Source organism: Pinus tabuliformis, chromosome 7 (assembly GCF_031772625.1).
Source record: "Pinus tabuliformis cultivar Carrire ecotype Pingquan chromosome 7, CPIR1, whole genome shotgun sequence".
In the NCBI taxonomy this organism is placed as follows: domain Eukaryota; kingdom Viridiplantae; phylum Streptophyta; class Pinopsida; order Pinales; family Pinaceae; genus Pinus; species Pinus tabuliformis.
In genome coordinates, this window is record NC_142293.1 from 1,319,587,377 (window position 1) to 1,319,599,212 (window position 11,836).

Consider the following 11,836-nt stretch of genomic DNA (forward strand, 5'->3'; position numbering starts at 1 on the left):
CAAGACTTATGTTTGAACATTAGATGGCATATGTACATCTCATTATTCTAATATCAATATAAAATTATGCTTTTTTCGAACTGAGAAAAAAAAATATCTGATTGTTGTGCTCATCACCATGCATTTTCTTTTTAATTGGGAGGACTAATTTAATTACCATAGATAAGTAGGAATGCAAAGAGAAATAAGTTGATTACTATGTAAAATAAATACCTGTCTACCTTGAATAAACAGAACGTCTTTTTGGCTTACCTGATACAAAAATATCAATGCCAAACACTCTGGAAAGTTGCTACTACTATCAATCTTGAACATGAGATTGTATCCCTCATATTGGCAAGGTATCCTGAAATCGAGTCATCAAATTCAGTGAATTCTACTGTTTGTGTGTGTTTATATACGTTATTAATCTACTAATTCCATTTCTATGTACCGTTTATACTCAATGTCCACGCCCCCAACGATATGATCAGTTGGTTAGCCTTCTCTCTGCGCGCAATCTGAGAGTAGACATGAAGGCTCACGATGAAATCAGTTTGGTCGCCTTGCTCGTAATCTATGAGATCTTTATTGGTACATCTTACCTATAATTTTCATCAATATGAATTTGTCACACTAAAATTGAAATTCATCCATAAACTTAAGATTGAAAAATCAGGTGATGAAAGTGGATAATTATGGTAGAATTTGTAGTAGCAAGTTATGAAATAGTTTTGATGATGATGGTTACCTTGTAGCAGGCACCGTATCCAATGCCATTTTTGTATAATTGAGAGACGGTAGCTACATCACCTTCATTCTGATTTTTGTGACAAAACCCATATCCACACGCTCCACCTGCAGTCACATTAATAGATACATATATCATCCCTTGTACACAAATTGATAGGATAATAGTAATAATATAGATTTGTGTGCATTGATGCATGCATTTACCTTCAATTCCCAGGCCATCTGCACTGCTATAGTATGCGGCGCTGGATGTTATTAACATTTATATTGATAAATAGGAATAATAATATTTATTTTCTAATAATTAATAATATAAATATTAATAAAATTTAAAAAAATTATTCACTTTAACACTATAATTAAAATTATTGATTAAAAATATTAATAATGTGAATAATATTGCTAATATAAAATTATTAATAATTAATAATAATTAAATTTTATTATTTACATAATATTAAATTTTTAATTAATATAATAATCTAATCTATTCAAAACAACAGGTTATGGAGCTAGCACTAAAATTTAAATTAGGTTTAATGTGTATATTGTTACAATATTGAGTTTATAGTAAAGTTTAAGTTAGATTTAAAATAATATAATAATAATAACAACAACAACAACACTATTAATTATTATGTAACATTAATACTAATAAATATCAATATAAATAATGAAAATAATTTAGTTTTTTGGGTTTAGAATTTAATCTTTTGGGCTTATAATAGTAATAATCCCTTGAGTCAAAACATTAATTCTTAGGGTTTATTAATCCCTTGGGTTTTTAATATTGAGCCATTGGATTTGTTGATTGCTTAGGTTTGATGATCGCTTGGGTTTACTAAATCTTTGGGTTTATAATATTAAATTCTTGGGCTTATTAGTCACTTCGATTTATAAGATTAATAATTTATTGGGTTTATAATTTAATTACATTATGACAAAGATTTGTCAATATTAAAAACAACCATGGTGGAACATCACATTGTGACAAAGGTTGTCTCAATATGAAAATGGATCATGGTCAACCATCTTTATTTTAGGGTTTGTAATATTTATATTCGCGTTTATATATGTTGGGTTTATAATATTAATCCCTTCGATTTAATATTATTCCCTTGGGTTTATATACCTTAGCGTTTAAAATATTGGTTCCTAGGATTTATTATTCCGCGGCGTTTTTAATATTGATCACCTAATTTTGTTGATCCCTTAGGTTTATAATATTTATCCCTTGGATTTATAATATGTATCCCTTAGTTTTATAATATTTATCCCTTGCGCTTACTAAATCCTTGGGTTTATAATATTAAACTCTTGTGTTTATTAGTCCCTTGAGTTTATAATATTAATAATTTCTTGGGTTTATAATTTAATTGCTTGTGTTTATAATATTAATAATCATTTGGATTTATTAATCCCTTGAGTTTTTAATATTGATCTCTTGGGTTTGTTGATCCCTTAGGTTTAAAATATTTATCCCTTAGGTATATTTATCCATTGGGTTTATGATATTTATCCCTTGGGTTTAGTAATTCCTAGGGTTTATAGTATTAAACCCTTAGGTTTATTAATCCCTTGTGTTTATAATACTAATAATTTCTTGGATTTATAATTTAATCACACTGCGACAAAGTTTTGTGAATATGAAAATCAACCATGGTGGAATGTCACATTGTGACAAAGATTGTCTCAATATGAAAATGGACCATTGTCAACCATGTTTATTTTAGGGTTTGTAATATTTATCTTAACGTTTATATATGTTGGGTTTATAATATTAATTCCTTGGGTTTAATATTATTCCCTTCGGTTTATATACCTTGGTGTTTAAATTATTGATTCCTAGGACTTATTAGTTGTTTGCATTTTTAATATTTATCCTCTCGGTTTGTTGTTACCTTGGGTTTATATATTAAACCCTTGGGTTTATTAGCCCCTTGAGTTTATAATATTAATAATTTCTCGGGTTTATAATTTAATCTCTTGCGTTTATAATATTAATAACCACTTGGGTTTATTAATCCCTAGAGTTTTTAATATTGATCCCTTGGGTTTGTTGATCCCCTACGTTTAAAATATTTATCCCTTCAGTATATGTTATATATCCCTTGGGTTTACTATTTCCTAGGGTTTATAAATTAATCCCTTCAGTTTATGATATTGACAATCCTCTCAGTTTATTAATCCCTTGAGTTTTAATATTCGTCCATTGGGTTTGTTGCTCTATTAGTTTTGAAATATTTATCTCTTAACTCTATAATATTTATCCCTTAGGTTTATAATATTTATCTTTTTAGTTTACTCATGCCTAGGGTTTATAATATTAAACTTTGGGTTTATAATATTAATAATTCGATGGGTTTATAATTTAATTCCTTGAGTTAAAAATATTAATTCCTAGGGTTTATTAATCCTTAAAGTTTTTAATATTGATCCATTGTGTTTGTTAATCCGTTACGTTGAAAATATTTATTCCTTATTTATATATCTCCCTTAAGTTTATGATATTTATCCCTTGGGTTTACTAATTCTTAGGGTTATAATATTAAATCATTTGGTTTATTAGTACCTTGGGTTTATAATATTAATAATTCATTGGACTTATAATTTAACTCCTTATGTTCATAATATTAATAACCCCATAGGTTTATTAATCCTTTGAGTTGTTAATGTTGATCCCTTGGGATTTTTAATCCATCAGGTTTAAAATATTTATCTCTTATGCATATTTATCCCTTAGGTTTATATTATTTATTCCTTAGGTTTATAATATTTATTCCTTGGGTTTACTAAATTCTTAGGTTTATATTATTAAACCCTCGGGTTTTTGAGTCCCTTAGGTTTATAATATTTATAATTTTTTCTGTTTATAATTTAATAACATTGTCACAAAGATATGCTAATATGAAAATAAACCATCATGGAACGGTGCATTGTGACAAAAGTTGTCTCAATATGAAAATGGACCATGGTCAACCATGTTTATTTTAGGGTTTGTAATATTTATCTTATGGTTTATATATGTTGGGTTATAATATTAATCCCTTGGGTTTAATATTATTCCATTGATTTTATATACCTTGACATTTACTATATTGATTCAGAGGATTTATTAGTCCCTTGCATTTTTAATATTGATCTCCTCGGTTTGTTGATTCCTTAGGTTTAGAATATTTATCCGTTGGGTTTATAATATTTATCCATTAGGTTTATAATATTTATCCGTTGCGTTTACTAAATCCTTGAGTTTATAATATTAAACTTTTTGGTTTATAATATTAATAATTTATTGGGTTTATGATTTAATCTCTTGTGTTTATAATAATAATAATAATCAATTGGGTTTATTAATCCCTTGAGTTTTTTAAATTGATCCCTTCGGTTTGTTCACCCCTTAGGTTTAAAATATTTAGCCTTTAGGTTTATGATATATATCCCTTGGGTTTACTAATTCCTAGGGTTTATAATATTAAACCCTTGGGTTTATAATATTATTAATTCCTTGGATTTATAATTTAATCCCTTGGGTTTATAATATTGACAATCTTTTGGCTTTATTAATCCCTTGAGTTTTTAATAATGATCCATTGAGTTTGTTGATCTCTTAGGTTTAAAATATTTATCCATTTAGGGTTTATAATATTTATCCCTTTGGTTTACTAATTCCTAGGGTTTATAATATTAAACGCTTGGGTTTATAATATTAATACTTCCCGATTACCGATCTTGAACTGCGACAACGAGAAGATAGGGTTACAGAGGGGCTCGAAGGTTGTTCTTGATGGAGCATAGCAGAGGAGGGAGCTCCACTCCCTCCTACAAGGAAGCAACTGCCAGCAGAGGCAAGTCACCACTGGGCAAAGTCAAAGGTTCTCATGAGGAAGGGGAAAAAATAATGAAAAGGAGTCAGATGGGGCCAGGTCTAAGGAAAACAGTAGCGCAAAGGACAAAGAGGAAGAAGACAAAAGCCAGGGAACAAGGGAAAAATTCCAAAAGGGACCGTGCATACCAAAAATGGAGATTACTCTGAGACTAGTGTTGAATGATCCTGCTCTGCAGGAGCACAGGGAACACATCGGGACTTACGCCATAATCTACAAATTCATGGGAATATGGCCCTCTAAAAAGGCATTACAGACATGGATTAAATACCACTGGAAACCCAAAGGTAGTATTGAACTCCATCTGGGGTCAAAGGTTTTTTTTACCGTGGTATTTACTAACATTGAAGATAAAGACAAAATATTTGAAGGAGGACCCTACTTTTTTGCAACAGCAAGCCTCTATATGAGGCCGTGGAAGATGAACTTTGTTCCAGAAAGGGAGACATTCACCTTGGTACCATTATGGGTAAGGTTCTACTACCTACCTCTCGACTATTGGCAACATGGTTCGCTTGCCACCATTGGCAATAAACTAGGTCATTTTTTGAAAGCTTTGGAAGCCATAAGAAGGGGGAAATATACTTCTTATGCTAGGATTTGCGTTGAAATGGATATATCAGGTGCTCTCCTGGATGAATTATTCCTGGAAGTTTTTGATGAGGAATGGGTCCAAATAGTGGATTATGAGCATATCCCGTTCAGATGTCGTATATTCCATGAACATGGTCACCTGATTAGAGACTGCCCTCTTAGTAAAGAAGACAATAAAGGAGAACCTAATACTGTGAAGGATACTGAAAACTTTCAGAAAGTGGTAAGTAAAGGAAAAGGAGGCAGAAAGGGCTCAAGGCAACAGCGCAGCAAGGGGCAAAAGATCAACCCGAACAGGTGTCAAGTGCTGGAAGAAAAGGAAGAAATGACAAGTGTAGACCAAGCAATGGAGGAAAGACCTAAGGAACAAGAGAAGGGGGAGAATTAAAACATAGCACAAGAGATTTGTAACAAGAAAGAAACTATGAATAGTGAGACTGAACCTGAAATGGATATGGAAATGACTCCATGTGAAACAGATCTGGAAGACCATGAACTGCAAGAAGTTCTAGAAAAGGAACACTTAGATCTGGAAGGGTTCTTGATGAAGGGAACCATGGGAGGGATAGATTCACTACCCCAAGAGGACTGCAACAGAATACAACAGCTGTTTTTATGGAAGACTTAAGGAAGAGGGTTAGAAACAGGAATAATCACTGACAAGCTAGAAAACATAGGAGTGAAAACAATGAAACCATCCCCGGGACTAGCTCCTAAAAATGTTGGTAGAAAGAGAGGCTAGAAAAAGCAAAAGGAACTCTTGAGGGAATGTGGGAAGCTAATGATAGATTCAGGTAAGATGAAAGACCTAACTAGTTACTCCTTTACAAATCTTTAAATATGAAATTTACATCTTGGAATATCAGAGGTTTAGGAAGTAAAAGAAAACAAAGATTACTTAGTTCTAGAATGAAACAAGACATGCTGGACATGATTTTCATCCAGGAACCAAAATGTTCTATTCAGAAAATAAGACTCATACACAGCAAATGGCTCATAAGATATGAGTTTCTAGAGGTTAAAGGCGGAGAACACAGCGGGGGGTATTCTTACTCTTTGGAATCCCCAAAGGATCAAAATTTTGGATGCAGAGGCATCAAGAAATTATCTATCAACGGTCATTCAACCTGTTGGGGTTTCGGAAACATTCTTAGCAACAAATGTTTACGGTCCTCAAAAATTAGAGGATAAACTAAAATAGTTAGAAGCCCTTAGAGACCTTAGGAGCAGACATATTAGAATGCCTTGGATCTTGGGAGGAGATTTTAACATGATCAAATCTCTCTCAGAAAAGAAAGGAGGTACTAGAGTGCTCAACAAAGACTCCTTAGAATTTCAATCTTTTATAGACAATATGAATTTGGTCGAGTCAGATTCAAGCAATGGCCTTTTTACATGGAATAACAAAAGAGGAGGTGAGGCGCAGGTAGCGTTGAAGTTAGATAGGTTCATGCTATCGAAGGAATTAATGTTTCTAAATATTGAAATAACAGCCAGAGTGCTTCCTTTTGGAGGATCAGATCACTGGTTGATTCAGTTGGAAATCAAGGGTATAAACTCTCCCAGGAATAGACCCTTCATATTCGGAAACATCTGGCTCTCCCACCCAGATTTCATCAATAGCATTGAAAAATGGTGGGCTGAAGACTTGCAAATACAAGGATCTAAGATGTTTCTTCTTCATAAAAGAATTAAGCACATTAAGTTTAGACTAAAGGAATGGAACCAGAAAGATTTTGGTAACATTTTTGAGGAAAAACAATCGGTGGAAATCAAAATTCTAGAACTAAACAAGGATCTGATAAAAGATGGATTTGATAAAGCTAAAAGTGAGCAGGCAGATAAATACCAACGAGTTTGGGAAAATTTATGCAAACAAGAGGAAATATTTTGGAGACAAAAATCCAGAATTCAATGGCTCAAGGAAGGAGAACGGAACACTAGATTTTTTCATAGATCCACAATAGCTAACAGAGCTCACAACAGAATCTCCATGATTAAAGATGAGGGAGGAGAAATTCGGACCACTCATAAAGATATTGAAGCTGTGCTTGTCCAACATTTCCAGAACATCACTCGAGAAAACACCCTTGACAGGGAGCAATCCATCAGGGGAACCACAGGGCATATTCCCAAACTGGTGTCTAGAGAGGAAAATTTTAACCTCAATAGACCAATTGAGGAAGAAGAGGTCAGCGAGGTTCTCAAAGATATGCAGAATGGAAAAGCTCCAAGCCCAGATGGTTTCAATGTGGATTTTTTAAAAGCATGGTGGAATATTGTCAAAGAGGACATAGTGAATGTGGTTGAGGATTCCAGGAGAAGCAAAACTATCCTGAAAGCTCTCAACACCTCCTTTATTTCACTTATTTCTAAACAGGATACTGCTCAATCTGCGGACAAGTACAAACATATTGCCTTATGTAATGTGGTTTACAAGATAATATCTAAAGTAATGGCTAATAGACTCAAACCTCTCCTCCCCTCGCTAGTGTCTGAAGAAAAATCAAGTTTTGTGGAGGGAAGACAGATTCTGGACAACATTATTCAAGCACATGAAGTGGTGCACACACTAATCAGCAAAAAACAGGCGGGGGTGCTCATGCAATTAGACATTGCCAAAGCATATGACAAGGTGAATTGGAATTATATCAAGAAGGTTCTCTATACCTTTGGGTCAACCACAACTAGGTAAGATGGGTTACGACGTTGGTGTCCTCCTCCAGCTTTTCCATTCTAGTCAATGGATCCCCCTCAGAAATCTTCAATCCTTCTAGAGGCCTCAGGCAGGGAGACCCTCTTTCATCCTTCCTCTTTATTCTTATGATGGAAGGGCTTGGGAGATCCATTAAGCAGGCCAAGGATATGGGTAAGATTAGGGGTCTTCAAATTTCAGAGAACAGTTCCGTGCTTACACATCAACAATTTATTGGTGATACATTACTGCAAGGTGTTCCAACAGTCAAAGAGGCTTTGGCCTTCAAACAAATTCTTAAAGATTTTGCCCTGGCTACAGGTATGGAAGTCAACCTCTCTAAATCAAAAATATTCTCCTTCAGCACTAACATTGCTATTCAAGGAAATATCTCAAGAATTCTTGGATTTCAACGTGATTCCCTCCCCTCTAAATATTTAGGAATTCCTCTTACTGCCAGACCCATGCATAAGAGTATTTGGGAAACGATTCTTAATAAGATGCAGGATAGAGTAAATAAGTGGACCTTCCATGCCTTGAACCTGGTTGGTAGGTTAGTTCTGACAAAGGTTGTTCTTCAATCCATCGCTATTTTTATGTTATCAGCTCTCCCAGCTCCAAAAGGTGTCTTAGAGAAAATCAGAGACATACAAAGAGAATTCCTTTGGGGAAAGGATGAAACTAGAAAGAAATGGGCCCTCATCTCATGGGAAAAGATTTGCAAAAAAAGTCAGGGGGGCCTAGGCCTAGACGATCAAGAGATTCTTAGTAGAGCTTTAGGAACCAAACTCTGGTGGAGATGGGTGAAGGAGCCAAAAGCTCAGTGGGCCAGGATATGGAAAGAGAAGTATGTCAGCGCGTGGCACAATAATGATCTCATAAGATTGTTTGGAACTATAAAAGGCTCCTACATATGGAACAGAGTCTGGGAGAACAGAATTCTAGTTCAAAAGAATAGTTTCTGGGAAATTAGAGCAAGAGATCTTGCTCTTTTTTGGGAGGGCAAATGGCAGCAGGAACCAATACTGCTTACAGAAAATTTTGTAAGCCTCAAGCAGGAAACACATGCCAATTCTCTGTAAGCCTCAAGTAGGAAACAGATGCTCAAGGGTTAATTAGAGTTAGGAAGTTTTGGGATCTTGTGCAAACCCCTGAAAAATGAAGAAGCTAGAGAAACATTGAATGCGGAGAGGACAGCCCCCTAAAAGGAAAAGCACAGGCTCTGGGGGACTTGCTCAAGCAAAGGATGATTTTAAAAGTAGAAGGGTAGGAACAATTGAGATGGGGTATCAATAAGAAAGGAGCCTTTAATCTCAAGGAAGATAAAGGTTTTCTACTTGGGATGAGTTATAGGGTTCCAGACAAGACATGGACGCATCTTTGGAGGCAGCAAGGTTGGATGAAGATCAAGATTTTTATGTGGCTGGTTCATCACAAGAAAATATTGACTTGGGACAATATTAGGAGAAGGGGAATTATGGGGCCCTCGAGATTCCAGCTCTGTGAGGAGCAAGAGGAGACAATGGAACATATTCTCAATAGCTGCTCTTATACTACTTGGCTGTGGGATTCGTTCTCTTCAATTTTCCACCATTCAGAGAGGGACAGAGGAAGTATCACAAATACACTAAACCACTCAAGAAAAAACTTCAAGGAGAATGAAATCATAAATTTGGCCTGGGCCCTTACACCCTGCTTTATTATCTGGAACATTTGGAAAGAAAGAAATAAAATAATTTTCAAGAATGGTAAATTTGCATCACAACAACTTCTTGATCTTATTTTGAAACAGATCAGAGAGACAGTCAGTTCTACTATTAAGAATATTCCCTCGAATCCCCCCTCAGATGAAGAGCATAGAATTCTGAAGCAACTGGGATTACAAGGGATAACTCCTCAAGGTAGAAACGGAAAGGATGATATCATGGCAACCCCCACCGAAAAGCTTTCTGAAACACAACATTGATGGTGCCTCCAAAGGCAATCCGGGTACCGCTGGTTATGGAGGAGCTTTAAGGGATGATGAGGGCAATATTATATTTATGTTCCACTACCATTTAGGTAGAGTGACTAATAACATGGCGGAATTGATGGCGCTGGAGCAATGTCTAGAGTTTCTATCACAGAATCAGCGCTCAAATATCATTGTGGACGCAGACTTTGAGATAACCATCAACACAGTGAAAAGAATCAGCAGTGGGTCCAGGCCGAAAAGAGTCTTGAATCATTGGAAACTTATCTAGGTTTATTAAAGAATCCAACTGTATCTACAAGGCCTTCGAACCATAAGTTTCAACCACGTTCGACGTAATGTCAATAAACTGACTGACTTACTGGCCAATCAAGGTGCGAGCAAGGAAGAAGGTGGTATGGCTAAAGAGTGGAATGAAATTCCTCCAAGTCGTCTAAAGGCTATCTGTGAAGATCAAGCAGCAGAGGACAGAGAGTTTTTTTGATTTCGAGCGGGGTTGAATTCCACAATTTGATGTTGACGGGGGGTACCAGCTCATCCCAGCAGGATGTACCAGAGAGGCGGAGCATCAGGTTCAGATTCTTCTTCTCCCGGATCAGCTGGACCTGGTTTCCCAGGTTTTTGGTTGGCACTTGGCGGCTATATCTCCTTAATAAACTCGGGAATAGCTTCAGGGTTCATGGTATGAGTTGGAAGAATGGGCATTTAATGGGGTGTAGCAGTAGGTGTCCTCAACCCACTTTCGGGTTAGTTGTCCTGGCGATAAGCGAGTTTCTGGTGATTGCACGGCTACTAAGTGCTAAGTGGTTTTCTAAATTTGAGAGCGATCCCATAGAGTGCAAGACACGTAGCAGGGTGGCAATTATGGAAACTTCCATTCATCGCGCGATAAAGTGTGGTTGGGTTTGGAGCAGCGATATTGCTCCTGGCCGTCGGATCGGGCAACCAGGATGGACGGTTGGGATTGTCTACGTTTTTTAGTGGGGCCCGTCGGGCCATCGCTCAATTTTCTGTGGGCGTGTCTCGTCCTTTCATTCCTTTTTTTTTTATTGCTGATGTTGGTCAGCTCCGATTAGTGTTTTGACCAAATTTTTGTGATCCTTCTGTCCTTCCTTGAGTTGGGTGCTTCTGTGAGGAAGTTGGTGGTTCCTTGTCCTAGTTAGGAGTACCTGTTCTCCTGCAGTCTTTAATGACATGTATATGTACACTTTGTAATCTATCTTTTGAATTAATGAAATAGAAGTTTCGACTCTTGCTTCAACAAAAAAAAATGATATTAATAATTCCCTCGATTTATAATTTAATCCCTTGTGTTTATTAATCCCTTGAGTTAAAAATATTAATTCCTAGGGCTTATTAATCCTTAGAGTTTTTAGCATTGATCCATTAGGTTTGTCGGTCCCTTAGGTTTAAAATATTTATCCCTTATGTATATATATCCCTTAGGTTTACGATATTTATCTCTTGGGTTTATGATATTTATCCATTGGGTTTATAATTTAATCCCTTGGGTTTATAATATTAATAATCCCTTAAGTTTATTAATCATATCCATTGGGATTATCAATCCCATAGGTTTAAAATACTTATCCCTTAGTTTTATATTATGTATCCATTAGATTTATATTATTTATCCTTTGGGTTTATAATATTTATCTCTTGGGTTTACTAAATTATTGAGTTTATAATATTAAACCCTTAGGTTAATTAGTCCCTTAGATTTATAATATTTATAATTTCTTCAGGTTATAATTTAATCACATTGTCACAAATATTTATCAATACGAAAGTCAACCATGATGGAACATGTCATTGTGACAAAGGTTATCTCAATATGAAAATGGAACATGGTCAACCATGTTTATTTTAGGGTTTATAATATTTATCTTAGTGTTTATATATGTTGGGTTTATAATAGCAATCCCTTGGGTATTAATATTATTCCCTCGGGTTTATATA

The 11,836-nt window shown here is 35.2% G+C and overlaps 1 protein-coding gene across 1 annotated transcript; it reads right to left on the reverse strand.

The window, feature by feature from the left end:
* Positions 1–266: 266 nt before the first annotated feature.
* LOC149252425 (expansin-like B1) lies at positions 267–994 on the reverse strand. The gene is made up of 4 exons (XM_089454146.1): positions 937–994; positions 731–837; positions 434–584; positions 267–346 (listed from the first exon to the last, which is right to left on the reverse strand). The coding sequence occupies exons 1-4, from the start codon at positions 992–994 to the stop codon at positions 267–269; spliced, it is 396 nt and encodes a 131-aa protein (XP_089310272.1).
* Positions 995–11,836: the final 10,842 nt, after the last annotated feature.

Excerpts from the sequence above, each read along its gene's own strand:
- LOC149252425 (XM_089454146.1), bottom strand. The coding sequence starts at position 994 with ATGTTAATAACATCCAGCGCCGCATACTATAGCAGTGCAGATGGCCTG. Across the intron at positions 838-936 it reads AGATGGCCTGGGAATTGAAG|GTGGAGCGTGTGGATATGGG; the intron begins GTAAATGCATGC and ends ATGTGACTGCAG. Across the intron at positions 347-433 it reads GTGGACATTGAGTATAAACG|GATACCTTGCCAATATGAGG; the intron begins GTACATAGAAAT and ends ACTCGATTTCAG.